Raw genomic sequence first — 26,509 nt, 5'->3', positions numbered from 1 at the left:
TGAGTTAAATACAAATAATTCCTCTTCCTTCCTTGACAGACGCTCTTCCAATTTAATTGCTATTACGACGCAATCTACCTTTACTATCAGAAACAAGAAACTCTTTCAGAGTCTATCATCAGAATTGACAATGTCGATGTCTATTTCATCAGACTCTGCGCCGGATCCCGATCTCAATACTATACCACTCCTCAGCCTAGACTCCACAACCCTCTTCGAGGTCAAGACCGTCCAGTTTGATCGTTAGAGCCGCATTGAACACCGCCGGTCCGAAGGCGACTTTCGACGAAGGGAGCAAAATAGAGAGGTGTCTCCAGAAAACTCGTTAGTATATCCTGTCTAGCCCCTTTCCACTACACTACTGACATCATCCAACTTGATGCTAGGCGCCACAGGAAGCGTCCAACAAGCGAGACGCGCATCTTGCCTGTTCTCTCCTTGCCTTTTATGGCGACCCCTGCTATCTTCCCTCCCGCGCTCATCCAGCAATGGATCGAGCAGGGAAAGGCGCGACTACTACCTGATCAACAAGTTCAGGTCGACCTCATGGCAATGCTTGCGTTTGCAGATCGGGAGTATACTGGATGTGACGATGATTATGGTGACTTGGTGTTTCCTACTCACTGGAATACCGCCGCGGTCCTCGAGTATGTCGGCTTTTCGAAGAGCCGGTCCTTGGAACTCTTGCATGCATATCACCAGACCGTTGAGGATGGCCCCACAAACTTCACGCTGTGCGAGTACGCCATCGAGGCCACAATTGGGGCGACGCCAGCCCTTAGCAACGCCGACAGTGACTGGCGAGCATATATGGAGTCCCTAGGTCTGTCAGAGGCAACAATCCAGAGACAAATGAATGACGACGTCAGGAAAGTGCGTGCGTCATCTACAATGGACGCCTGGATTTGGGAAATCTTACAAGGTAGGCTTTGGGGGCTCCACAACCTTGACAAAATCTGCTATGCATGGTCTCGGGGCACCAAGAGTAGTGGACACGGCCAGAAAGGCAGTTCATCTAAACCCGCCCAACAACCCTCTCAGCAAGGACCTGCGGGCCAAGGGGAAATCCAACAGGAGATCAGGGAAGATGGAACAATCTCGCCTTGTGTTAGCGTTCAAGACGTTTTAGGCGATGAGAATAACGGCATTCCTGGGTTTCTCTCTCTATTTAAAGGCTGCCGTTTTGAAGTCGTGCGTGACTTCTTATCCGACATTCCAGATGTCGCCGATGGCCTTGATCGCATTCGATCCCACACATGTGGAGATTTCAGTCCGGGGAGCGCTCTATATCTCACGACTCAAAAATGGGTTGCGGTCCACTACGCGCGAGGGATTCAACGTGCCGTAGGGGAGGTTTACTCAGAGTCACCGGTTGTTTTGCAGTTACTCGTTCCCAATGCATGGTTTGAGAAGCAACAAATCAGCACAATACCATACTCAAGTGCGTGGAATCAGGTAATTTGGGCATGTCGGCGTCAACTGAGCAAGTCAGATTGGCCACCAGCGGTCAAAGGCAAGATTAGGAATAGCCTTGTTGTTGCTGGCCCTATCTGTGGCGTCTCGAACAAGGAATTCGTCTCTTCGTTAAAATGGGAGGACATTACAGAGGAATGGGTGATGAAGAACGGAGTCGGTGACCGGTCGAGCCAGCATGTTGTTGGTCGCTCATTACTCCCTTCGCTGGCTTCGGTTATTCCCCCTGGTCACACCAGGGTCATTGAGAAGAGTGTGTGGTCACAGTGGGACAGGGACGAGGCTTGATATTCAACTGAGCTTTATCATCATTAGACTACTGATAGTTACACGGTGGGCCGTCCTCTAAGAATTAATTTTTCAGTCTGTTCTTCTTTTTTTTGGCTGTTCAGGAAGAGCAGCTGTGTCGTCTGGGTACCTGCGTAAGAAATAAAGCAGTCAAACAGTATCTACAAGATGTAATAGGAAGTGCGTATTCGAGTGTAGGGGCGTAGTAGTACTTGACTTGGCTACTGAAGAGTCCAGAGAAACAGCTAGATACATAGAAGAAACCGTGGTTTTTATGGTGATGTTTTCCTAGTTCTTCCCAGGCAGTTCTAGCTCACCGTACTCCGCAGTAGTCCGAATGACTCCTGGATCACCCTTGACTGTACTAAGATATCCTCGTGGGAGGTCCCGTTTGCTCTTTTCCGTCGCATGCTCTTGATCTTATTCAATGTATAGTTAGCCCCTATCAATAAATGGTGGGTAAAGGACCTAATGTTTGGGGGGACGAGGTGGTAAACTTACTCTACGCGCTTTCACATTTTCGCGTGGGCAGCTTTGACATTTACCGCTGGGTGGATCACCTCAGGAACGTCATCTCGGAGAGACCTATTAGTGCGGCTCTGACCGCAACATCATACTTGAAAAACCTTGAAGGAAACAAGTGGTGGCCAATGGTCATGAACCACTTCCTACGGGAAGCCGCTGCGATGCTCTTGCATGAACTGGCAGGCGTCGGGTCCGTAGGTCAACGGGACGCAATGCTGAGAACACGCAATGTGCATGTCAGGCGGCATTCCCGTCCCATTTAGACCAGTCCTTACGCCCTATGATAGCTGTGTGATAGGGTGGGATGCATTCGGATAGCGAAGGAATCAGGCCGATGCCGATAACGTGTTGACTGGAGATCTCCCCCTCCTTGTTCCTCAGTACCCAAGAGTTTTGAAGAGCGCTCCAGGTCAAATCAGGTTCTGAGAACGCCCGCGTGTGTTTACCGCAAATTGGACCGGTCACCACGAGATTATTCCTAAACTTTCCGTGGATATCAACCGGTCAATGTTCCCGAGAGGTATTTCTTCTGCACGCCCAGACAAGCTGCATCCAGAGATCGCCGTACGGGATGTGGCTGATATGGTTTTTCAGAAACCCTGCGTTAAGGGATGAGAAGTTGAAGGATAACTGGAGGTTCGGTGGATGCCGTCCGTGCGCCTCGCAGGTATCCTCTTGCGTGATAGATCGCCACCCATCTCTGAGTAGTTAAACATAGTGCGTTGGCTATGCTAAAGTCACCACAAGCTGAAGCTGTTGCTCGGTACAGCCCCGTTTCAATGGAGGGGTTCTCGCGCATGAACTCCCCGGCAGTGACGAATCGACATCCCTTGTACAAAGACAGGAAGCCAGGGATGCCGCCACTCTGCTCGCCCATCACTTGCTGAACACTAAGAACGGCTGAGATTGAGCCGTCTTTGTTGACGTGTGGTGGGATACCCTGTGTCTTTTGGGTTGGTAGTTGGATTGGGCCTGATTCACCTTCATCGGTCTTGGCCTGGGAGCCTGTTGCTGCTTGTCGGCATATGGAGTGAAATTTGATGAGGGCTGAAACGCGGGCCTGGGGGATTTGCTCCAACCATTCCTCCATCGTTGACATGGCCCTGACTCGGCGGACGTCGTCATCAAGCTGCCAAAGGATGAATGTGTTCGAAAACCCCAGGGTGGAAAGCTGGAGTTGCCATTCTTCATCTTCGTTGCTAATAGAGGTAATCCCACTGCATATGCAGCCGATTGCATAATCCTCGAGGCCAATATAGGTCAAGCCGTCTTGGACAGACTCTGTCCACGCTTGGTAGAGTTCGAGTGAGCGCTTTTGGTCAAAGCCAAGGTATTGGAGGACAGCTGGCGTGTCAAAGTGGGTTGGGTGTATGGATGTGTCATAGTCGCGTTCGTCTCCAGTAAAGGGCTGTCCTTGGAGGACTACTGTCAGGGGCGACTTTGATCCTATGTAAGGTCGGAAGCAGTTCTGCACAGCCCTGTTGGATCCAAGATCTCAAGAGTGGTTGGGGGACAAGCTCCGTGCCCATGCCCTGTAGGAGGGATAGCGAGGGCGCCATAACGAGATCTCTTCGTGGTCGTTCTCTTGCAATCCTAGAAAGTTACAACGATGTTAGCGAATAGGTGCAGTTGCTGCGGCTCGCGATCCAATAGGTTGGTAATGGCGGTATCGTCAAGTGCCCTGGCCTTGTGGGTAGATATGTCATAATCGGTTGCGCCAGTTTGTTTTAGATCCATCGGACTGGAGCAAAAAACGCAATGGCAGTGGAATAATGGTGAAATAGATACGATGATGCATGTGATGGCTGACTCTAAGGCAAGCACCCACCCCTTGTTTCCCGGCAGGCATTCGCACCTTCCACAACTCATTGCCGACTTCATCTCAGGCAGGCACAATGCAGCAATCTCGACCCCATCGCCTCCATCGCCTTCGTCGCCTCCATCGTCTCCAGACCTACACAATTGCACAATTGCAGGGTCCTTGCCCGTAAGCACCATCAATAATAGCAGTGCTCATTTACGGATGGTTTTGAGTTCAGCCAAGACATAAGCTCTACGCATTCGGCAAAGGCAGATAAGGGGGCTAGAAGATTCTTTCCAAGTTGGTTAGCACTTGACTGAAGGTAGTGTCTCAAAAGGGGAAGCCACGTTGAGGTCATTAAGCTCTATTTCTCACGAGCAATGAAGCAAACAGATTTAGAGTTGGTGGGGACGGCTTGAGTCACCGAAGCTTACTTATTGTTTGTATTGGGAACCTCGAACAATGCAGCTCTGACACTGATTACCCCAGAAAGTACGAGCTTGTCAGAGTCTGTAGGTTCTGTTAGATCCAGTATATGCTCTGATCGCTCCCTGCGCCGTTGCGTACCTTGGTTGTTTTCAATTTAATGTTGATATACAAAGGTGATGATAATGGAGTGGGTACAATTGTACACAATGTGGAAACATTGCTCGATTAACAACTCGTCGGATCAATTGATAGTTATACAGTACTTCATAACAATTGAATCCTCGAGCTTGAAATTGATGTTGCTGTACCCCGCGGAAATGGCGACACACAGGCGTGGGTGAAGCTTGGAGAGCTTGGTGACCTGATTCTTGTTCGTCGATCTCACTTACCACGGTCAAAACACATGTGATTGGATTCCCCCTTCTGCCTGCCAAAACCTTCCGGCCACACACCGTGCGATTCTGAGTTTGGCTTTGACTAATAATGTTCGATGTTCCCTCGTCCCTCCTCGTCCCGCATTCTTCGTCTGTTCAATACTTTGTATTGTGTTGTTTCTGTTGTCCCCCCTCCTTTATGCTTATCGTGCCTGTTGACGTCGGCTCCCGGACTTCGCTCGTCAATGAGGGGAGAATGCTTTATCTTGTGCCCCTCCATACTTGCAAACTCCACCCCTCTCACATCTTCCTAAGGCCGACTTAACGGGGAGCTCGACCCCGTATATTATGACGAGGCCAGCACCAGCCATTGTCTATATTGCCCATACCTTGATAAATTCGAGTTCGCGAGCGACCTAAGGGACGGCCGCCTGAGCACATTTTCTTTTGATCGATTGCGCTACTCCAAGCGGGCTTGCGCCCGACAATGTGAGCGAACACAACGCATCACATCCACTCCGCACTCCTCGGATTATCGCCTCGAATTGTTCTTGCGACAACTAATCACCCTCTTCACCATGGCTTCCTTCAATCCCCTGCGGCTGTTGATAATACCTTTCCTATCTATTGTTACCATTCCTCTTGCCATCTTTGCCGGACTTACGACAACTTTCGCCTTCTCTGTTCTCCTCTTCCGTGTGATGATTGTCTACCTCGACGTTATCATTTCTTTCGTCCCCAGCTACATTTTCGGCACACTGTTTTCTCGAAGACGGCTGGAATATACCATGTATTCCCAAGTCGGAAGCTCCCATGTTTCTCCCGCGTCGTCTCCTGGCAGGCGGAGGAGGCGTCGTTTAAGTACGGCAAGTGGTATCTCCGTCGAGGCACCCAACTCAGGCTATGAGAAGGGTCTGGGAATAGCACCGAGCATTGGATTGGTTAGAGATTTTGAAGGTGTTGGTGGATGGAGAGCGAGCGGCGATGATGACGACCTGTGGACTAACATCCACTCGAGGATGGAGTTGCCCGACAAGCACCATCAATACTATTATGGAAGACCCCACCATCAGCGGACATTATCCGCAGGGCTGGCGCCCTCAACCAAAGAGGGCCTACTTTTGAAGAGGGCGAGGACAAGAAGTCCTGGAGAGCGTCGAAAGGTGTCACCAAATAGCTCCAAGGCTCGCACACCCCCTTCGCTACCGCCCACTTTCACCTCCTTAGAGGATGAACAGGGCTTCTTTGACTCTGCTGCCTCCCCCAAATTGGCGAGAAAATTATGACGGAATCTCCTCCTCAACTTCTTTTCGCAACATGACATCAGATTACCAAAATCAACAAGGGAAACGGGAAAAGTCGAACGGAGTTATGATTCTGGGTCCAATAAGGTTCGAGATGCTCGTGCGCTTCATGACCTGCATATTTTGGATGGAGACTCGCAAATTGGAACATGCGATGGGACTACATATGTTAGAAGTGTATACTAGTGTAGGATACTATCGCGGGCGATGGAGGAAAAGGACCTCTCTGCTCTTTTTCATTACCGTGTATCACTTGACCTTTCCACGAACCCCCTTTGCCTTCTCAGACCGACCCGACCGGACAGCATTAGGCTACCTCTTGTATGGACTGGGGAAAATGTCAAAGTTGCTTTTTTTTCGGTTTTCCTTTTTTTTCTTTCTTGCTCGTGGGGGTATGCATGGCACGCGCTGGCCGTAGAGACTGTCATCAGTTTGTCAAGAATCATTACCGCATCATGTTAAAGAATTTGATATCCTAGCAAGACCCATCCAGCAACGCCTTGCACCGCCAGAAAGCCTCAAGTCCGATCGCAGCCTAGCCCCTTTAAACCTCATAACAAGACATAACCGGCCTTTCCCCGAAACATCCATAACTTAAACCGTCTGCCAGAAGTAGTTGGCGTAAAAGAACCTCGAGAACTTCTTGTCCATGTTGACGACGTGCACATCACCCTTCCTATCATTCCTAATGATAGCCTTCGTGAACTCCCCATCCTTCTCGTCCCTCTCGACCTCGATACCCAGGCTCCTATACACCTTGAGCCTCAGCAGAACCTCGTCGTCGATGGGATCCCGCCTCCTCGCGCTCTCTCCGCCGTCGACACCCTGGAGCTCGAGTTCCTGGAGGCGGGCGGCGAGGTCGGCGGCTTGAAGGGCGAGACGTTCGGTTTCCATCTCGGCGTCGGAGGCGGCCTTTGCTGTGCGGAATTTCTGGGTATCGAGGCGGGCGATTTCCGAGGCGTGGTCGGTTGAGGAATGGGAGGAGACTAGTTCTTCGTGTTGGGAGTGTTTCGTCTTGAGGGAGCGTGCAAGACCTAGGGATTTATTTTGTCAGAAAAAGGAACGACTGGCTTTTTCCTGTAGATTTTTCCCGGTGTTTATCTTACGTCTTATCGCATCTTCGGCTTCCTTTGCACGGAGTTCTCGAGCTTGGCCGAGTGTGGAAAGGGATTCGTTGATGCGCGATACGGCTTGTTTGTCGGGGGCGATGTTGAAGTTTTTGATCGTGTGCTCGATGAGCTGTGGGAGTCGCGACACGTTAGTTTACAACTTTCCGATCATGATGATGGGGTTGCGTACCGTCGCGGGATCCTCTGAGAGAAGCATCTTGGATGGGCGTCGCTTTGGCTGCGTGAATGGGGGATCGGCTGTCGCGTTTTTAGTAGGGAAGTTTCCGCTTCAATTGTTCTTATAGACGACCGGGCTGTGGGGAGGATTCAATGTTGATAATTACAAACCCAAAAAGTTGAGAAGAGTTAACAATGCGATCGTGTGTGGTGGATTCTTCGTGGCGTAGTGGAGTGTGGAAACATCAATTCAACCAACCAATGTCCTAAATAGGCAACGGTCCAAACATTGCTGCGTCGCCCAGACGACAATCGATTACAGGCGGCAGAGCCCCACGAGGCTGCCCAGACTCTGAGTTCCGAGGGTTAAGTGTCTAAGATCTTAGTTCCGTATGGCCACTTGCTAAGCCGCTCTTCGTCATCACGCGCAGTAGTGGCCCAAGCTTTTTTTCACCTGCCTACGAAGTACTCAGTCTTTTTGCCTCTGCCGCGCAAGTGTTTGATTCAAAGAGACAAAGAGAGTCGAGACAAATAAATGCCTGACGTGCCTCGATAAATCGACTCCGGATCGAGCAGCAGCAGAGACATTCCACTTCCATACTTCCCTTGTTTCTTACTTTATTCGTGTATTTCCGGAGCTGCAATTTTGCATTCGCAACGAATCTCTCCTGACCTGACTTTATTACATCACCAACGTAATCTTCAGAATCCGAAACGAATCCGAAAATGGGTGGTGACGAGCTACCATGTGAGTTTCTGCTCTAGCTATCGAGGCATTTTCTTTTCTGCTGTTGTTGTTTGCCTGGTGAGAGTGCTAACGCTTTGAGTAGACGCCCTGGATGCCGAGACGTAAGTCACAGTGCTCACCTTGACCCTCGGTCGACAGCTAACACTACTTTCCTAGTCCACTGAAGGAGTCGGAGCTCCGGGTCCTCCGCGATCAGTTCGAGAAGGAGGGTGAGATGGTGAGCGTACAGACCAAGTTCAACTATGCCTGGGTACGGATACTCCCCATATTAACCTGTCACTCGGCTTCGTCACAATTTCTAAAACCATTTGGATCACTAGGGTCTCGTAAAATCCCAATCGCGAGCCGACCAGCAACTCGGCGTCCGTCTCCTCTCCGACATCTTCCGCGTTGCTCCCGAACGCCGTCGCGAATGCCTCTACTACCTAGCCCTCGGTAACTACAAGCTCGGCAACTACGGCGAGGCGAGACGATATAACGACATCCTCCTCGACAAGGAGCCCGCAAACCTCCAGGCCTCGAATCTACAGACGTTGATAGACGACCGCGTCACTCGGGAGGGTCTCGTCGGCGTGGCGATAATGGGCGGTGTTGCTGTTGCGGCTGGCGCTGTGGGTGCATTTTTGCTCAGGAATGCGCGGAAGAGGTGATCTATTTTCTTTTTCCCTGTCTAGGGTTAAATTTTGTTGCGTTGAGTTTGAGATCTCTCTCCTCTCTCGCCTCTGGGGCTCTGCTTTTCCTATCTGGTGATGGGGGCGAATATGTGCCACCTGTCCGTGTATACCGAGGTACATGATATATGAATGGCGCACGACATGGGAACATAAGTGGCGGTTGTCTGTCTTAATACGTCATCTTCTTCACTTGATTCCCAGAGCCCACACACTGCATTCATCTGTGTCATTAGACGGACTACAAAATGGAGATGGAAGCGTTTAAATCCACTCTGATGGGATTGTTGGTTCGAGTTGCGCAGGGCATAGTTCCCCGATTGTTTCTGCCCCTCATTCATATGAGCGCGTCCCTCAACTTTTCGGCCTCGGTGGAGGAATAAGCTGACGGCGAATAGAAAAGTTAGATAGTCTCGATGAATAGGCAACACCCGATGTATAGCAAACTGAAGCGAGTCACGTAGGGTGCTCTCTAGAGGACCCGGTCGAGGGTTTCGGAAAGCACAACTGTGTTTTCACGGGATGTAAACACGTGGAGATATCGAAGTGTCAAGGGTGCATAAACGTGCATCAAATACATGGGGATGGGACTAACTTGGTGGAGTAAAGGTTAGCTGCCGCCATTCATACGAAGCATATAAACTATCAACGTAAGGATCTCAGTAAGGAAGTGACCTTGTAAGCTCTTCCCATCAAAGGCCACTGACGTGTGAAGACCCAGATGGATTCCAAGAGAATCTTAAAGATGTACCTGTGGCGAAACAGCCACGAGATCGGTGAGCCTGATATTGCGAGACGTGGCCGGTTCTGTCGCCTTACCTAATCCCGATTTCACTGTTCGAGATCGGAGCTGAGCCTTTAGTTGCAACTTGTTATTGTGCCGTGGCCTTTGCCGTAATTGACCGTGGAACTTCCCGTCTTTGTTCCAGGGCGCGAGAGAATTCCTTGACTTGGAGCTTGTCGTACCGCGCCTACCTTATTTCCGTGAACGAGTACCTGGTCTAGGACAGTACGAGAAAGTCGCCATCCTCTCCCGCAGATGACTTGGCCTGGTTTGCAACACTCTAATACAAAACCCGACAACATTGAACTATTGATCAATGTACTGAGGCCTTCTGATCCGCCTCACCCACAATACTAAATCAACCGTTCACCTTCCTACTCCTTTCATCTTTCCTTGTTTTTATTTTTCTACTGCTTATTGACATCAGCGTGGTCCGTTCCTACACTGCGTTTGAATTCCTGAAATTCCTGAATTCCCGACCGACAACGATAACCCTAGAAGGAACATCCTAACAAACGGCATCATCGCCTCATCGCCTCCCCCCACCAAGGCTAACTTCCTCCTACATTATTTCCGAGGTTAGTTTTATCGCGACGACGAGAAGTATATACTTCGTACGTACATACGCCGCTATCGTCTTGGCCACCAGCTACGATTTGTCTCCTTGGTATCCCCGTTCCAGCCTTGGCTTGTTTGGAACCTCGCATCGGTTATCGAGCTTCTGGAACGCCAGCATTCGAGCTTGGTCAGCCGAGCAACAGCTAAGCAAGCCTAGGTGCGATCTAAGACCCGCTCCTGCCCAAAGTTCCATTTCGTCCATTTGGTTCGTAACAGCTCCCAACGCACTTACCATCCGAGATAATCTCTCGCCTCCCAAATCCCAAAGCTCTGGGCAAACGGGACGGTTGCCATCAATCTCAGTCCAACTGGGCTTTGATATCCCTGTTTGTCTGACATCTCGGGCCTAACGTCTGCCGGGACCAGTTTTCCTTGTCAAGCCCGACCCCTCAATCCCCGCTGAACAAACATCAAGAAGCGCAAGGAACCTTCTGTTTGTCCGCGCACCCCACTGTCGCAGCGGTCGCGGCGAACAAATAAAAATCATTGACTCAAAACCGGCATCGCACCCCCAACAGTCCCCAAAAGCGACCTTCAGTTTCCCAAGACGGGCAAAGCTCACCATCCCATCCCCCACTTCGCTATACCACATTCCTTAACCCCACACAGCCAGCGAAGGAATAAAGTCCAACGGCAACAATTTCCAGGCTGGCTTCTAGAGCGTTTAGACTCGCCGGCCTTGTCGCAGGCCTTGGTCTCACAGCCTTGGCGGCCCATCAGCGAAGCCAGGCCGCCAGGATGGCTTCAAGTACGAGCAGCAGCAGGTTGGGTCATCTGGACGCCACCACCGGTCGTCCTGTCGTCTTTTGCCACGCCTGCCATAATGAGTGGTACGGTGACGAGCGTGGCCAAGACTTGTGCCCGGCCTGTGGAGGGGACATAATTGAAATCGTAAGTCTCAAACTCAGCTGCCCCACAGATTCTCCTGGAGCTCCGGTGCAGTGTGGCAGCCCTTCCATGCGAGAATATGATAATGCTAATTGTCTGCGTTTTCTCTCTAGGTCAATCCGGATAACGATCCTCGGGATATGGACTATGACGACGACCTCACCGCCTCCAGCCCAGACCTCCAACCCCGCCGCCATTCTGAAGATTCGGACCCTGAGGAGGCCGATATCGAGGAGCATATTCATCCTGCTCACCCAGCGGGTTTCTTCTTCAATCGACCGGGTTGGCCGGAGCCGCCTGCTGACCACCGGCGCGACGCTTGGCCGAGCACTGAAGATCGAGATGCTCACGATCCGGAACTTGCTGAGAGTGAAGCGGCGACTTTACGTAGGTTTTTGGACATGGCCGGTAGCTTTGGGGTCGGTCGAATCCTCCCCGGAATGCAAACTCAGAATCGCGAAACTTTCACACTGGGCGGTGGAAGTGTGAGGCGCACAACTTTTACGAGCGGTAACGGCAGGCACACCACGAGTGTCACGATAACGTCGGGTCCTATCCACCTCGGCCCTCGAAGGAATGGTGGTGGCGGCGGTGACGATACTGCCGCCTTTGACCAGTATGTTCCCGCCTTTGACCGGTATGTTAAACCACCGACCAGACCAACATTCTTTGAACAGTTGTCCACTTTTTACGATGGAATTCTGTTTGCTAACGACAGTATTAGAGCTTTTAGAACTATGCTGGGAGGCATGGTACCTCGGCCTCCCCCGCCACCTCCCCCTGGTCGCGAGGGTGCAGATGGTGAGCGGGCTACCGGTGGTGCTGGTGGTGCTGATGGCGCGGGCAGTGCTGGTGCTGGTGGCGAGGGAAATCTTCGAGACCCTGCCTCGGAACTTCTCATCAGCCTCCAAAATCTTCTCGGCCTGCTCGTCGACCCTGCCAATGCCCGACACGGCGATGCCGTTTATACACAAGAGGCGCTGGATCGGATTATCTCGAACCTGATGGAGAGTAATCCCCAATCGAATGCGGCGCCTCCCGCCTCCGAAGGCGCGTTGGCTAACCTCGAGAGGAAAAAGATGGACTCTGACATGCTTGCCGGCGTCGGTGGTAGTGTCGAGTGCACTGTCTGTATTGACGAGATCAAGATTGCCGAGGAAGTGGTGTATCTGCCCTGCAAGCATTGGTTCCACGAGGCTTGCGTAGTCATGTGGCTAAGGGAGCACAATACGTGCCCCATTTGCCGATCGTCGATCGAGCCAAACAACGGCAGCCGCAGCAACAACAGCGCCAACAACAACAACGATAATTCCAACACTAGCAACCGTAACCCTACTAATCCACTAGGATTCGGACTCGGAGGTGGGCTACCCGGACTACAGCAGAGGCAAGATTCTCAGTCCCGGGCCCAGGACCCTCGGGGCAGGCCGGCGGCGTTTGGCTGGACGGCATTCCTCGATCCACCCAGCGGACGAAGGTCCGCTGTTGGCACGAACTTAAACCTCCGTGACACCTTACGTCGAACTACGACCGGCACAAGCGCAGACCGCGACCAGCGCTGGCCTAATGTTGGATCTCGACGAAGCTCGATGTCCCCTCCCAATACCGCCGACGCTGGATCCAGGACAAGAACTAGGAGTCCGTCAACGAACAGCAGACGGTCAGCCCCCTCAGACCAGGACAACCAACGTGAGAGTGGCAGCCGCTTTAGCTGGTTCCGGGACCACTTTGGAAGGAGGTAGGTATCTGATCGCCGTACTCCACTACGCATCTCAGCGCGCCTGGGTATGGCCCCCTCTTTTCCCGCAGGGGTAGTATTATTGTTTTTCTTGATTCTCTATTTCTGAGCTTGGTGCTCGGAGGAGCAACCCTGTGGTCCCTAGGTTGGGCCGAAAAGATTCCATTGTCATTCTCGGGGTTTACCGTCAATGGCGGATTTTGCGGTCAATGGCTCGATGGCATGGCATGGCACGGCATGCCACGGTTCCGAAATGGACTCTATTCATGTGAAAAGGAGGATCCCGAATAGAGTGATAGATCACTTCGATTCGATACCGTTTTCTACGGTTTTTGGCCTCGCGGTTTCGAGGACACTCGGCGTTTTTCTTTTCTTAATTTCTTTCGTCAACATCCCAACATCCCTCCTCCCTCTCAACCGTCACCCCCGTTTAGTGATAGTGAGGCGGGAGTTATTTGTACAATAGACTTGATATTGCCGTTGGGTGTTTACTTCTTTCTTCTTCCTCCTTCTTCTTCTACCTTTTTTCGTTTCCTTCTTCTCTTTCTTTTTTCCTTCTTTTTTTCACGATACATTTTTATAATCGTGCGGCAAAAAGGGGCAAAGTTAACACATCGAATGCGAACCTTTGGGAAGAATGTTGATTTTCGGCAGATGAGAGCGGGAAGCATAAGGAAATGGTCATCGAGGTAGCAGGACTGATCAATGAATAATGATCCATGATTCACGGTCTACATTTTGTATATGCCTTCAAATTGTGTGAAGTTACATGGCTGTGCATAGATGCTGGTTGGGCCATATCCTGTTAATCCATGTATGCTGTTGAGTAAAGGGTCCTTTACGTCAATGTCGACGACAAGCATGGTGAGGTTCGCTTGTTTTAGGAGCCCGAGGACGAGGGACCCACACGCTAGGCTTTTAACATTCCCTGTTGTCGAGCTGGGTGGGAGAGAGCCAGGTTGGTTGGTAGGTTTGGAAATTGAAGGGTCGGGGGTCGAGGCAGCCCTCGTAAAAGGGTTCACTAGACGGCCAAGAGCTGCGTGAGCCGCGATGGTCTCAAACAAGGACGAAAGGCTTGATCCGTCCGAGGAGGGGGTGAGAGGAAGGGGAAATCTCGGAGAGCATAACCCAGAAGGAGATGGGCTCTAAATCAGCCGTAGCCAGTCCTGGAAACTGTATTTGGTGCGTGACCATTCTCTAATGCTAGGCTAGGTTGGAAATAGACTGACTAGAACAATCGGAGGAACGGATACTGCCCTGTTGCGGTATCGTGGGCATTTTCTGCTTCGTTGGAAACGACGGATTCACACCGACGCCAATCTACTAGTACATCCTACCAATCACTCCCTCCCACCCACATGAGAAAAGTGCCATTGAGGTATTTGTGTATCCTGGCACAAACCCAAAGGTATGACATGGCACGCCAGCTGCGCATCGGGGCCGTTTCCGAGAGAGTGGGACATTGTACAGGGCGGTGTATTCCCACAAAGACTCGACTACGAGGGGGGAGGGGAACATGGGTCGATCGGATGAGAGATTCTCGGCCGGAATTTACAACAACGGCCCGCTAGACTTCCGGCTCCGAACTCTGAAGGCAAAAAGGGCCAGATCACAGACCAGAAGATTGCGTTAAGCCCGAAGCTGTTGGTGTGCTTGATTCAGCAACCACCAATCGCTATTAATAGAGCTGCTTGTTCAAACAGTAACTGGTATTTTTTTTTGGCGAGGAGGGGGGAAAGGCCAGGTAGGGCATAGGGCTGCTGGTTACACGAGCGAATCTTCATCGTCCTGTCCCGCCTTGTCGGGACGGCGGAAAACATCCATCGTCAATCCGAGGCGGTCTTTGTCGTCTCGTCTTGGGGAAAGAAGGAAGACGCCGTAGCCAAGTTCCGGAGAGAGACTACTCCCCAAGTCCCCAAGGCCAAGGCTAGCATCACAGCTCGCCAGGAACTCCACGTGACTGATGTAAATGAAGTTCACTCATAATGATCCAGCTCAACCCCTCTTTAACCACCTCGTACGAAGTAGGTGTAGATTAATTCACTGGCCTTGCTCATAGCCTGCGTCACAATAAGGTTTAGCCACTCCCCCAGAATGCCGGCAAACGGAGACAGACGGATCTGGGGTAAGTGGTACAGCACGGGTATGTGAAGGAAACACAATCCCATCACCAGGACACGGATAGTTCCAACTTGGTGCTTGAGAGAAGCAACGACGAGATCGATGTAATTAATCCTTGACCTCGCTAGACCATAGACCGGAGAGCATCGGGGGGGATATTGCAGACACTGAGTACTTCGTAGTTGAAATTCAAATTCAAATGCACGTGACGTCGGCGAACCAACGAGGCGAGTACGAGCGCCGTGAACTGGATGGTTCGTTTTCGTAACCAGGAAGTTGTGATTGGAAATCAATCTGATTTTGCCTCAAAGCCAGGCTGCATTGACTTCTTCCCCAGGTCCAGGTTCGGGTTGATGTCCGTGGGTAGTACTTTGCATGGAGTAGCATGGAGTGAGTAGCATGGAGTGAGTAGCATGGAGTAAGTAGCGGTACGCAGTACGTACTTCTTGCAGTGCACTATACTATCCCGCTAGTTTTAGGGACAAAGGAGACGGTGTTCGGGGTACTCCACGGGGGACTCGGCGTACCTCGACGGTGATTGAGGTACCACAACATACACATGTCGCAGTGGCGATACTTATCCCCGACGGAGGAGTCTCGGCATTTGCTTCCAAATCATTCAGAAGGAAAGTCGCTCCATTTGCTGGATTCGACCGATTCGTTCGTAATTGGAATTGGAATTGTGACCCTGATTTCCAGGTACTTTGGACGTGCTTCAGTGCAGTCGAGCGTTTGATCGAATTGCATTGGATCGAATGAGGTCAAGTCGCAGGGATCAACTGAGTTTATTCATCTTTAGCGGCGGTGGGTTCAGACTTTCAGAGTTCAATGTTCAGTTTCCGCTGGCAACCGCAGTTCATGTTGCATCTGCCTTTCGCCTCGTGCCCCCCAAACGGCTCAAACCCCAACACCTGCGCTCATTTCACGCCAGCAGCAGTTGAGTGATCCACAAGCCCCGGATTTGAGATTTATACTACACTCCACTTCTTAAGAGTCAACGAAGGAGAGTCATATATTTCGATCCGACTTCAAGTTCCTTTTTGAAATACTCATGCGAATGCGGGGAACTCGCCCCTTGAACCTCAACTCGGCCCAGCTCCGTTTGTTCATCGGTTCATATTCCATCCATCTCAGCACATTCGGGCGGACTCCCAAGAGCCTCGCCCCCTCATCAATTGATTCTCCATAGCCTCAAACCTTCAGACCTTCCATACCCCCACTCCACTCCCTTAACGCTCCAACCGCCTGCCAGCATTGAGTAAGACTCAGGACCTCAAGCCAGGCTACTTGTCTTGTCACTGTCACCCACTCACACCCATTCGGTCCTCGCCATCAATTCATCGCCCGACCTATTCAGAGTGCCGTACCCCTACTACGCCCCTCCCACTCCATGGTTCGGCCTGCATGAGTCTCTTGCTTTTTGCATTTCCAATTGCTTCCTATCCAAGCCCTTATCTTCGGAACCCGACCCTGGATTGCGTGCTCGAACTCACCACCCGACTCGGAGGTACCATCCTACTGGAACTACACTACGAGCTACTTTCCTGCTGTAGCTCCTCCGCTACGTCGCGCCTTGTCGCCACTATTTCTTTTTTTTTTTTTTTCGGAAAAAAATTAATCGCTCGGTGAAGCCCCCGTCGGATTGAGCGTTCCATAACCAGGGGCTAAGCCTATTTACTCTGACACGAACCTAATCGTATCGTCACTTGTGTGCTGAGGAGCGATATCCCCCGGTGTTGTCGCCCGTTACGCTGGGAAGAGACGCCGCGGGTCATGAACGAGGAACCCGCTGATTGCTCCTATCGGCCTCACTCCAGCCTTCAAGCTCTATTTCCGCCACTGCCGTGCATTTGCATTCTCGCGACTTGCTCGGATCCCGTGCTCTAACATCCATTGTATACCCTGTCTTATCGCACCCCGATGTCTTAAAACCCCCTTCTCTCACCCCATTGATATACTGCCGCCTTATTTTGGGCTTCCTCCACATATCATACGTTTGCTCGTTTCCTTCTTCTTCTTCTTGTAACACCCATTTCCCCCTCGCTGTCGGCCTTTTGGGACCTCTACCTAGGCTGATATCCCTCGTGAGATGGACCCAGACCCTACCCCACCGGCTGCCTCGAGCAGCAAGCCTGGCCCATCCTCCGGCAAGAAGAAGGGACGCCGGAATACGGATCCCACCGCCCAGAAGCGCCGGTGTGTGAGCACGGCCTGCATTGCTTGTCGGAGGAGGAAATCAAAATGCGATGGAGCCCTGCCCAGCTGCGCCGCCTGCGCTAGCGTCTACGGGACCGAGTGTGTCTACGACCCCAACTCAGACCACCGTCGCAAGGGCGTTTACAGGGAGAAGGCCGGCATAGTGAAAGCCCGGAACTCAACCCTGCACGTCCTGATGGATGCGATCATCAACTCGCCCGAGGACGAAGTCCATGACTTGGTACACCGGATCCGTACCACGAATAGCCTTGACGCTGTCGCCGAAGCTATTTTGAGTCACCAGAGTCTCAGTGCCCCCGAACCCGATCAGCCGGAGACTGGCGAAGAGGACCAGCCCGCCGAGGTAACTGTTGGCGGCGAGCGCGATCTCGCGCGGAAAATGGGAGAGCTTCGCCTAGAGAATGGACTTGTCCGCTTCATTGGCGGGACGTCGCATTTGATATATCTCGGCGAACCCTCAACCGTAGACCCTGAGCCGAGCACCGCCGCATCTCACTCCGGTGAGGATCCTATCACGAGCTGGACGACCGTAACGAAGGATCCTCAACTCATCATCCACCTCGTCAACATGTACTTCAACTGGCACTATACTTACTTCGCCACGTTATCAAAGAGGCTATTCTACCAAGACTTTTTCAGGGGCAAGCATGCGAATCCGGTTTACTGCTCCTCTCTCCTAGTGAATGCCATTCTGGCCCTTGGGTGCCACTTCACCTCGGTGCCGGGAGCCTACGCTGTGTCGGGAGACAGTCGTACCAAGGGCGATCACTTCTTCGCCGAAGCCAAGAGGTTGTTTGTGGAGAACGACGAGTACGAAAAACCTCGGCTCACCACCGTCCAAGCTCTGGCCCTCATGTCGGTCCGCGAGGCGGGCTGCGGCAGGGAGGCCAAGGGCTGGGTTTACAGCGGCATGAGTTTCCGCATGGCGCACGACATCGGCCTGAACTTTGACGCCGGCGCCATGGGTTCGGAGAGAGATCGGATGAGCGAGCACGAGATCGATGCCCGGAGGATAACATTCTGGGGATGTTTCCTCTTCGACAAATGCTGGTCTAACTACCTAGGCCGGTTACCTCAAATTCCTCAAAATTCGTACAGCGTTCCGAAGTATGACGTCTTCCCCGACGAGGATGCCGAATCCTGGTCGCCTTATACCGATAACGGCTTCGATCAGACCTCGAAGCAACCGGCTAGGACTAGGGCCATCGGTCTAGAGCTGTCCAAGTTGTGCGAGATTAGCAGCGACTTGCTCATTTTCTTCTACCACCCTACGCACATTGGCAAGTCGAGCGGGAGGTCGGCCGAGCTCAAGAAGCTTAGTGAACTTCATCGTAGGTTAGAAGAGTGGCGAAAGGAGCTTCCCAAGGAGTTTGAGCCCAAGGATGGGCAACTACCGAACGTGATCCTCACCCAGTAAGTTTCTCAATACTTTTCCTTAGTCAACTGCTAGCTGGTAAAGGTAAAGGTAAAGGTAAAGGTAAAGGTAAAGGTGGCCGAGGTTGCGCAAGTCCTCGGGCTATCCAAAGGAAGGAGCGAGAACTCCCTTCTGCTCGCTCCTTCTCTCCTTTCTCCCCCTGAGAGTTTGTAATAGCTTTATATATGAGTCCATGGAAACAACTTTCAACCGAGCAGCTCAAGTAGTGGTGACACTACGACCAGTGGCCAAGTGGTCATTGGAGCGCTCAGAAGGTTAGAAAACAGCAGTTTTCGTAGCTCGCGGCAAGCGACCAGGATTCGATCCTGGGAGCGAGCCCCGAGCGAGCTTTTTGTTCTTTTTTTCTTTTCTTTTTTCTCGCTTTCCCCCCCCCCCCCCCCCCAAAAAAAAAAAAAAAAAAACTTCCTTTCCTCTTTCCTTTTAATCGTGCTCCCTTCTCCGTCTATTTTCTTGACCTTATTTTTCCTATTCTTCTTCATTTCTTCGCTCGCTAACATTCCTCCTCTAGCATGTTCTTCCACCTCCAGTATATTCACCTCTTCCGCCCTTTCCTCAAGTACACCCCCGCCGCATCCCCGCTCCCTGCGCACGTCTCCCCTCGGCGCATCTGCACCGCCAACGCCGTGGCCATCTCCAAGCTCATCCGTCTCTACAAGAAGAACTGGAACCTCCGCCAGCTCTGCAACATCGCCGTGTACATCATCCACAGCGCCTGCACCATTCACCTCCTCAACCTGCCCGACAAGACGGCGAAACGGGACATCATCCACGGCGTCAAGCACCTCGAGGAGATCGCCGAGGACTGGCTCTGCGCCCGCAGGACACTGGGCATCCTCAGCGTGCTCTCGAGGAAGTGGAACTGCGAGCTGCCCGACGAAGCGCGGTCCGTCCTGCAGCGAACCGATGAGAAGTATGGGACGTTTAGCACCTCGGAGGTACCCTCGCCCTCGAGCGGTGCCGGGTTGCTTTTACATGCCGACTCCCCTTCGGCGGCGGAATATGCCTCGATGGGAATCACTGCCGCCGCGAAGACGAACCAATTCGCAAGCATGCTCTCGTTCGAGCAGCAGATCCAAGTCAACGAACGCCTGCTAGCCCAAACGGCAGCTTCCTCCCTAGCTGCCACCGCGAACGCCAACACCACCGCCCCAACATCCAACCCCGCGCTCACGATCCCCGTAACCCAGCAGCAAATCTCGGCCGCCCTCTCCATCGCTGGCCAGGAACCCCTCCCAGGAACAAACGACTGGGCCTCCCTCCGCACCACTCCGACCCTCCCTAACTACCCCGCCCACCCAGGCTTCTCCCCCATGCCGCGCGGGAGCGGCCTCACGTCCGCACAAACCAGCCGCTCGGGCACCCGACAAGTCTCACCCAGCAACATCTTCCAAGAGCAAGGCATCGACGGGCAAAACTGGTACCTCAACGACGGCGTGCGATGGCAGCAGAACTTCGAATCGTGGGACATGCAGGTCGGCGGCACGCCAGCTGCAGCCATGGGATCTACTCCCACTACCTCGGGGGCTGCCGCCGCCGCCGCCGTTGCTAGCCAGGCCATGTCGCAGGGTCAATCGCCCATCTTGGCGGCGGATCACCTGCAACAGTCGCAGCAGCAGCAGCAGCAGCAGGCGTCGCAGCAGGGGTTTAGCTTTAGGACTGGGGCGGGGAGGTTGGGAATGGATGATGCGTCGTTTGGGGCGTCGTTTGATGCTCTGGCTGCTTTGAATGGGTCGGCGTGGTTATCAGGTTTGGATTAGACCGGGGGGAAAAAAGTGGCTTATATGTTCCGGAAGTCGTAGTCGTGGAAAAGAGAGGAAAAGGAAAAGAAAAACCAAATTGTAGGACTGAATTGCTACATTTGTTGTCATGGGCGTTTATGGAGGGAAAGGGGCGGGCGGTTATTGATATCACGGGTTTCCAAGCTTTGTCATGAACGGTGTTTAGTTCGAGAGCAACATTATGTACATTAGCATCGTCGTATATACATACTCCCAATTCTCACAGTTCCCATCTCCTCTTCTAAAATTCATAGCCCTCTCAGGAATCCATGGAGGAAGCCGGGTAAGAGGAGAAGATACGTTCAGGAAGAGGCCTATGTTTATTCAATCTATCTCGGCAGATTCGACCAGGCGCCGACAGGTTCGCCATCTCTCGACTAGATCGACATTTCCCAGAAGCCTTCATGAGAACAACACAACCAGTGTTCCGATATTTTCAACATCGTAGTACTCCATTAACTCTCGAGGCGGTAGAAGCCTAAACTTGAGGAAGTAGGGTAATAAAAAATAACCATATCAACATTAACTACCCAGCTTTTTGAGACATTGTGCGGAGAAGAGAAGATCCGAACGAATAAAGAAGAAACGCCAAAAAGCGGCAAAATAAAACAAGAAGAAAAGAGAAAAAGGAAAATAAAATAAAATAATATAAAATAATATGCTGAGAGGTAAGAATCAAATGAAAGGCCCTCGTAAAATAATCCTCATCTCCCGATGCGCCATCACAGTCCGTTTGACCCGGCCCAAAGGGAAGAACAAAAAAAATCAAACTCCTCCTGATAATACCATTCCCGTACAGTTGCGATCTTGGATATATGTAATAAAAAGGTATCAACCATAAAAATAAATGAGGCCCAAGATAAGACAAAACATTAAAGGGCTAGACCGGTACCATCCCCAGTCCATCGATACAAAGAAAGGAGTTCGCGCCGGCGCTGGTGTTGTTCGCCAAGGTCCTCTGGCACGCGGCCACGTACCTGGGCAAGAGCGCTGCGCATGACCCTGCTAAAGTTGCGCTGGTACTCGGTATTGAGTGTTACCACGCAAGCTTCGTGGGCTCGAATGATGGTCTCGCACGCCTTGACGACGCTGGGAGAAGCCTCAAGCTGCAGCTTGTCGGCAATAAGGAGGAGGAGGAAAGAACCTTGGAGGAGATAAATACCGAAGAAGAAAGGCATGAACTCCAAACCAGGGTCGTATTCGAGGATGTTGCTAATGGCTTCTGCGGCCGAGACCGCGTGGCCAGTGGCATTGATAAATCCTTGAGACGAGATCCACAAATCATTATCGTCGAGGAGGTTGATCGGGTCCCATTTTCCAGTGAGGAGAATGTGGAGGACATGCATGACGTGAGTACCGTACGCAACGACAATCCGCGTCTGAATATCACCTTCAGTCATGCGGTTGGAAGAGTTGGTGTGTACTGAGTGGCCCGATGGGGATCCCACCACTTCTGCCACGTTACCAGTGTGCTCGCCGTTGTTCTCTTTGTTTCCCACCTCAATCTTCTCCTCGCCATTATTGCCGGTTCGGAGATATTGTTGCTCGAATCGTTTTAGGCTCCGTTCATATGCCTCGAGATGTCGGGCAATCTCGGCCGCCTGATCATCCCACTCTCGAGCGGAACGGAAACCGACACCAAAGCGGGGGTGGTTGCGCGCGTGATGGAGGTCAACGATCTCACCAAGGATGGTCATTAAGGGGAGGAAGTAGCCGAAGATGCTGTGTCCGGTGCATTCGAAATGAGGTCCTCGAATACGGGACATCTGGACCACATTTTCCGCTCCCGAATTGAGCACATTCGGGTCGGTATTGCTGTTGGCGTACGCTCGGAATTCACCATTCTGCCAAGATGTCTCATCCATGGGTTGCATGAGCCCCTCGCACTCGATATCGAGGAGGAATAGCGGCCTGTTGTAGCAAAGAGCAAGGTGGCGATCGACGATGTATACGAGCCACCAGATACGGCGTCGCTCCTCCCTTTCCTCCTCCGAGATAACTCCTGGAATATTGATATCCTCATCGGCTTCGCCATCGGCGTCGATCTCATTCACATTCTCTCCATTCTGGTTCATAGGATTCTGCGAAGGAGGAAGCTCACGGCCAAGCTTGAGCTCACGAGCAAGCGACCAAGCTGCATTCCACCACCTAAGACTAGCACCCTTGTACTCGCTTGCCGAGACAACGGTAGCCAGGTGAATGTAGGTGATGACGTCGTCGAGGGTCCCCGCCGCGCCGAAAGCCCCGGATTCTCCGGTGAGAGCATCCATGCTGATGGAGCCTGGAAGGGCAACGCCAAGGCCACCCAGCGCAACGCCGTCGATAACAGGGCTAGATACTGGGGAGACGTCTCCCGATGGAGTGTGAATCAGAGGCTTGAGGAGGCTGACGGTGAGTTCAAGGAGCTTCTGGCAGATCTTGCCACGGGCGGATGGAACACTGGTAAGGAACTGGGCATCGCTAGTCTGAGCAGCAACCCAAAGCATGCTAGCGAGAAGAGCGGGCTGGCACTGTCTAGGCTTGCTGGGGTGGAGGAACGAGCGCTTGCGGAACACATAGCCGAGAACGTAAGGAGACATTGGGTGGATTTGAGCCGAGGATGACGAGGAGAAGTAGAGATCGATCAAGTCGCAAGCAAGGGATGCTGGGATAATGTTTCCGAGATGGGGCATGAGGGGCTCCAGGACGGGGTACCGAAGGTGAGACTGTTGAGTGAAGCTAGGCTGCTGATGCATGTGGGTCTGGAACTGCGCTGGAGGAGAGGACATGGCAAGATTCCATCCAGGAGAAGTAGCCTCGCCTCCCATCGGGTAGCCGCCAAGAGGATTGCCGCCCATGCGGAAAGCCGCATTGCTCGAGAAGTTCGTGGGGCTTTGCGTCTGAATGCCGTACGGAAGGTCAGGGTAGCTCGACATGTTCCCTTGGCTGGGTCCATATGGCGTGTGGCTAGGGCCGCTCATCATGTGGCCCATTCCCTGTCTCTCATAGCCAGTGTGCACATTGCCGTAGCCGTTCAAGTCGAGCCCGGCGGGATTCTCGAGGTGGTCTCGCTCCATTCCAGGATGGCCCGTCATATGCGGTTGGCCATGCATATCACCAATGGTGTCGAGACTACTCGTCCTCTGGTTGCGCTGCATAGTGTCGTCGGCGAGATCGTTCATAACTTTCTGCTCAGGGTTAACCTGCCCGTCATTGGAAACCTGCTGCATGTTCTTAACGTTAGGCGGGCTGTTTGGCCGCTGTTCGTTGGCCGGGCTGTTGTCACCACCCTGACCTTTTTGGCCATTTTGGGCGGCGGCGGCGGCCTGTGCTGCTGCTTGCTGAGCAAGGTCCTTGCGCGAAGCTTTACCTCGCTTCTTGCGTTCCCGAATGTATTCGCAGCCGAGACCAAACTCTGTGAGGTAGTAATCATGTTAGCTTAGCTACGCCAGTCCCGCATTGTCCGAATTAGGATAGGTCGAGTGCTCGGTCACAACCTCAAAAATATACGCAGCAGGGTTTTAACTTACCGATACAGTGAGCACATGGGTGTTGGCCATCGCACTTTGTCCTTAGCTGGTTGCATTGGTCGCAAGCTCGGCTAATCCTCCTCCTGATGGGACCAGCGGCCCCAGTAGCCCTCGCGGTAGGTCCATAGGGATGTTGCCTATGCTTTGGTTGAGGGCCTGGTCTCGCCATGTGAGGGTTTACGCCAACATGCTGCTGGAGTTGCTGAAGAGCATAGTGAGGACCCTGCGGGATCCCTTCGAGACCAGTCGAATGGAGGTGAGGGTTGGGAACATGACCGTTCGAGAGGAGGGTGGTGGACGGTATGGTGTGGTACGGTGAAAACCGATGAAGTGGATTAGACAACATGTTGTCTGGGGAGGGGAAGATCGGTATATTAGATTGGGGCGACAGCTTGACCGATTTTCTCGTTAGCTTGGGGGAAAGAACTTGGCGTGAATAATAGGAAGATATATGGAGAGTGTTTGAAGCGAAGGTGGTGGCTATAAGAAGCGGGAAAGCACTTGTGAAAGACGGAGGCTGACTTCGAACGAATGCAAGAAGTTGGTTGAAGTATGGAGTCAGCGACGCCTGAGGTCTGTTTCTTTTGTCAAGGTGATAAGAGGAGAGAAGAGAATGGGTCGAACGTCAAGATGATAGAGACGGATGAGGAGTAGAGGGGACCTTTGTATCTTTATCTTTGATTTCACCACTTGGCGAGGGCGGGATGGACGGAGAGCTGGCTCCACATAATACACAGCTGCAAGGACCCAGTATGCGGTACTTGAACGGACCGATGTGTCATTTTGTGGGGAAAAGCAGAGCAGATGGATTTAAGGTGAGCATTAAGCATGACGGAACGAGTGTATAGAGGAAGCATTAACAGGAACCAAACAGTAAGTGGCGCGTGTGTGTATGTGTGTGTATTGATTGATGTGTGTGAATGTGCGGTGGAGATCTGCGCTGTCGGGCACGGAACCACTGCTCCTCCAACGCCCGCCAGAACTTCTGAACTGTGGTACGGCCAGCATGCTCGATATTGATCAATGTCTGTCGTCTGTGGTTGTGTCCTGTAGATGGGATGGCGGGGTTGGAGTGAATTCAGGTCAAGGTCAAGGGGGGCGTATGTCGGGGTGAAGGGGGGTGTCTAAAGGAGAGCGGGAAATTCGACCGGGGGTGACAACGAAGGAAGGGACAGGGGTCTCGGCGGAGGGGGGAGGGGGTGAGAAAGTTGGAAGTGGTGGGCATCAGGAGGGGTGTGCGAGGTGTGTGCCCACAGACTGAGGGAGAGAAGGGAAGGAAGGTCCCCAGTCAATAGCACCTGGGGTCTTAAGAGAGAGTAGGAAGTGGGTATCGCTCTTTCCGGACCACCCAGTCGATCCCGGAGCCATGCAGAGCGAAGCGAGTTATGAGCATGTGCGACTCGACATTAAGGTACGAAATGCAAGAGGGAGGAATCAACGGCAGGAACCTACCAGAGCAACTTCCATGAGGACCTCGAGAATCCTTTTTTTTTTTTTCTTTTTTTTCTCGGAGATGTGTATCACGCTTTATTCCGAACCCCTCCTTCCAGTTGATCGCTCACCTGGAAAATGGGTTTGCGGGGATCAGGTGTAGAGCCAATGCTCACGAAATGGTGTAAGCCACGAGATCTGGTTCGGGTCTGCACAACTGAGACCGGACACAAGTTCAGGTGGTGAGCTTCTTGGGTTGGGGTAAGCTGTCGTCTTGTCGTCAGGTCAGCGGCCGCCGCTCGTTGGTGATGTAGTCGTTCCTGTAGTCTATAATACCGTTCGTCTCAGCTGGACAAAATAGAGGGGGGTAACGTCTCGAATGATGCGTGGTTGTTATTATTGCAGTATGGTCTGCTCGTCGAGATTCGCTCCTCCTTGTGGCACGCTAAGTCCCTTTCAGAAGAGCGAAATCTAGATGGCGACGCCGACCTCGATCGTAGTTTGAGAGTGTGTGTCCTGTTTCAATTAACAGGACCAGAGAACTGGTGAATGTGGGTGGCCCTCCCGTCTTCGCAATGGTGATAGGTGAGCAGAGGGCTCAAACTTCAAAGAGAAGTCGTAAGGCCTTTCCGGATCGATTCGGTAATAGGCCGCAATTCCTCACACGGTTTGATGCTTCCGAACGCGAAAGGGCAGCTCGCTCAGTATCGGAGCAAAGTCGAAGCAGACAGCAGACTCGGTTGGTCGAAGATTGGGAGATGTACTCTCCCCTTTCTCATCAACGCAATATCGCCTCTCGCATTTAAATTGCAAACGCAATATATAAGACGCCGAGGAGCCCCAGACGGAGGGATAACACGGGATCGCAAAGAGAGTATGTACGAGGGCGGCGAATAGGACTAAGGCTCGAAACGAAAACAATACAGAGTAATGGCTTGCTTATTACCTGGACAGTCGATTTGGGTTCGTACGAGGGGGAAAAAAAAATGAAGGAGAAAAGGAATCACCGATGATTCTTTTGGTATTCATACTCCCTGCTTCGTACACACTTATACTACAATAGAGTAGCGTCGCATTCTCTCCTGCCATTC

General features: G+C 52.2%; 6 protein-coding genes and 1 pseudogene across 6 annotated transcripts; 5 read left to right on the top strand and 2 right to left on the bottom strand.

Annotated features, from left to right (window-relative positions):
• Positions 1–130: 130 nt before the first annotated feature.
• Positions 131–1,129, top strand: SAPIO_CDS7499 (uncharacterized protein; the record flags this gene model as incomplete). Its single annotated transcript, XM_016789351.1, has 3 exons — positions 131–234; positions 387–922; positions 990–1,129. 3 exons carry the CDS (start codon positions 131–133, stop codon positions 1,127–1,129), a joined length of 780 nt encoding a protein of 259 aa, XP_016641178.1.
• A 4,339-nt stretch (positions 1,130–5,468) lies between these two features.
• SAPIO_CDS7498 lies at positions 5,469–6,176 on the top strand (annotated as a pseudogene; the record flags this gene model as incomplete).
• Positions 6,177–6,788: 612 nt separating this feature from the next.
• Positions 6,789–7,520, bottom strand: SAPIO_CDS7497 (putative kinetochore protein SPC24; the record flags this gene model as incomplete). Its single annotated transcript, XM_016789350.1, has 3 exons — positions 6,789–7,228; positions 7,301–7,433; positions 7,494–7,520. 3 exons carry the CDS (start codon positions 7,518–7,520, stop codon positions 6,789–6,791), a joined length of 600 nt encoding a protein of 199 aa, XP_016641177.1.
• A 686-nt stretch (positions 7,521–8,206) lies between these two features.
• SAPIO_CDS7496 (uncharacterized protein) lies at positions 8,207–8,878 on the top strand (the record flags this gene model as incomplete). The annotated part of the gene is made up of 4 exons (XM_016789349.1): positions 8,207–8,228; positions 8,311–8,329; positions 8,385–8,478; positions 8,549–8,878. The coding sequence occupies 4 exons, from the start codon at positions 8,207–8,209 to the stop codon at positions 8,876–8,878; spliced, it is 465 nt and encodes a 154-aa protein (XP_016641176.1).
• A 2,161-nt stretch (positions 8,879–11,039) lies between these two features.
• Positions 11,040–12,931, top strand: SAPIO_CDS7495 (uncharacterized protein; the record flags this gene model as incomplete). Its single annotated transcript, XM_016789348.1, has 3 exons — positions 11,040–11,192; positions 11,303–11,826; positions 11,923–12,931. 3 exons carry the CDS (start codon positions 11,040–11,042, stop codon positions 12,929–12,931), a joined length of 1,686 nt encoding a protein of 561 aa, XP_016641175.1.
• Positions 12,932–17,137: 4,206 nt separating this feature from the next.
• On the top strand, positions 17,138–20,457 carry SAPIO_CDS7494 (Fungal specific transcription factor; the record flags this gene model as incomplete). Its single annotated transcript, XM_016789347.1, has 2 exons — positions 17,138–18,678; positions 19,209–20,457. The coding sequence occupies 2 exons, from the start codon at positions 17,138–17,140 to the stop codon at positions 20,455–20,457; spliced, it is 2,790 nt and encodes a 929-aa protein (XP_016641174.1).
• An 893-nt stretch (positions 20,458–21,350) lies between these two features.
• On the bottom strand, positions 21,351–24,333 carry SAPIO_CDS7493 (Xylanolytic transcriptional activator xlnR; the record flags this gene model as incomplete). The annotated part of the gene is made up of 2 exons (XM_016789346.1): positions 21,351–23,872; positions 23,988–24,333. 2 exons carry the CDS (start codon positions 24,331–24,333, stop codon positions 21,351–21,353), a joined length of 2,868 nt encoding a protein of 955 aa, XP_016641173.1.
• Positions 24,334–26,509: the final 2,176 nt, after the last annotated feature.

This window comes from Scedosporium apiospermum (assembly GCF_000732125.1).
Source record: "Scedosporium apiospermum strain IHEM 14462 chromosome Unknown SEQ_SAPIO_0110, whole genome shotgun sequence".
NCBI classification, from domain to species: Eukaryota; Fungi; Ascomycota; class Sordariomycetes; order Microascales; family Microascaceae; genus Scedosporium; species Scedosporium apiospermum.
Note: the sequence above shows the minus strand (reverse complement) of the source record. Positions and strands in the feature narration are given on the sequence as shown.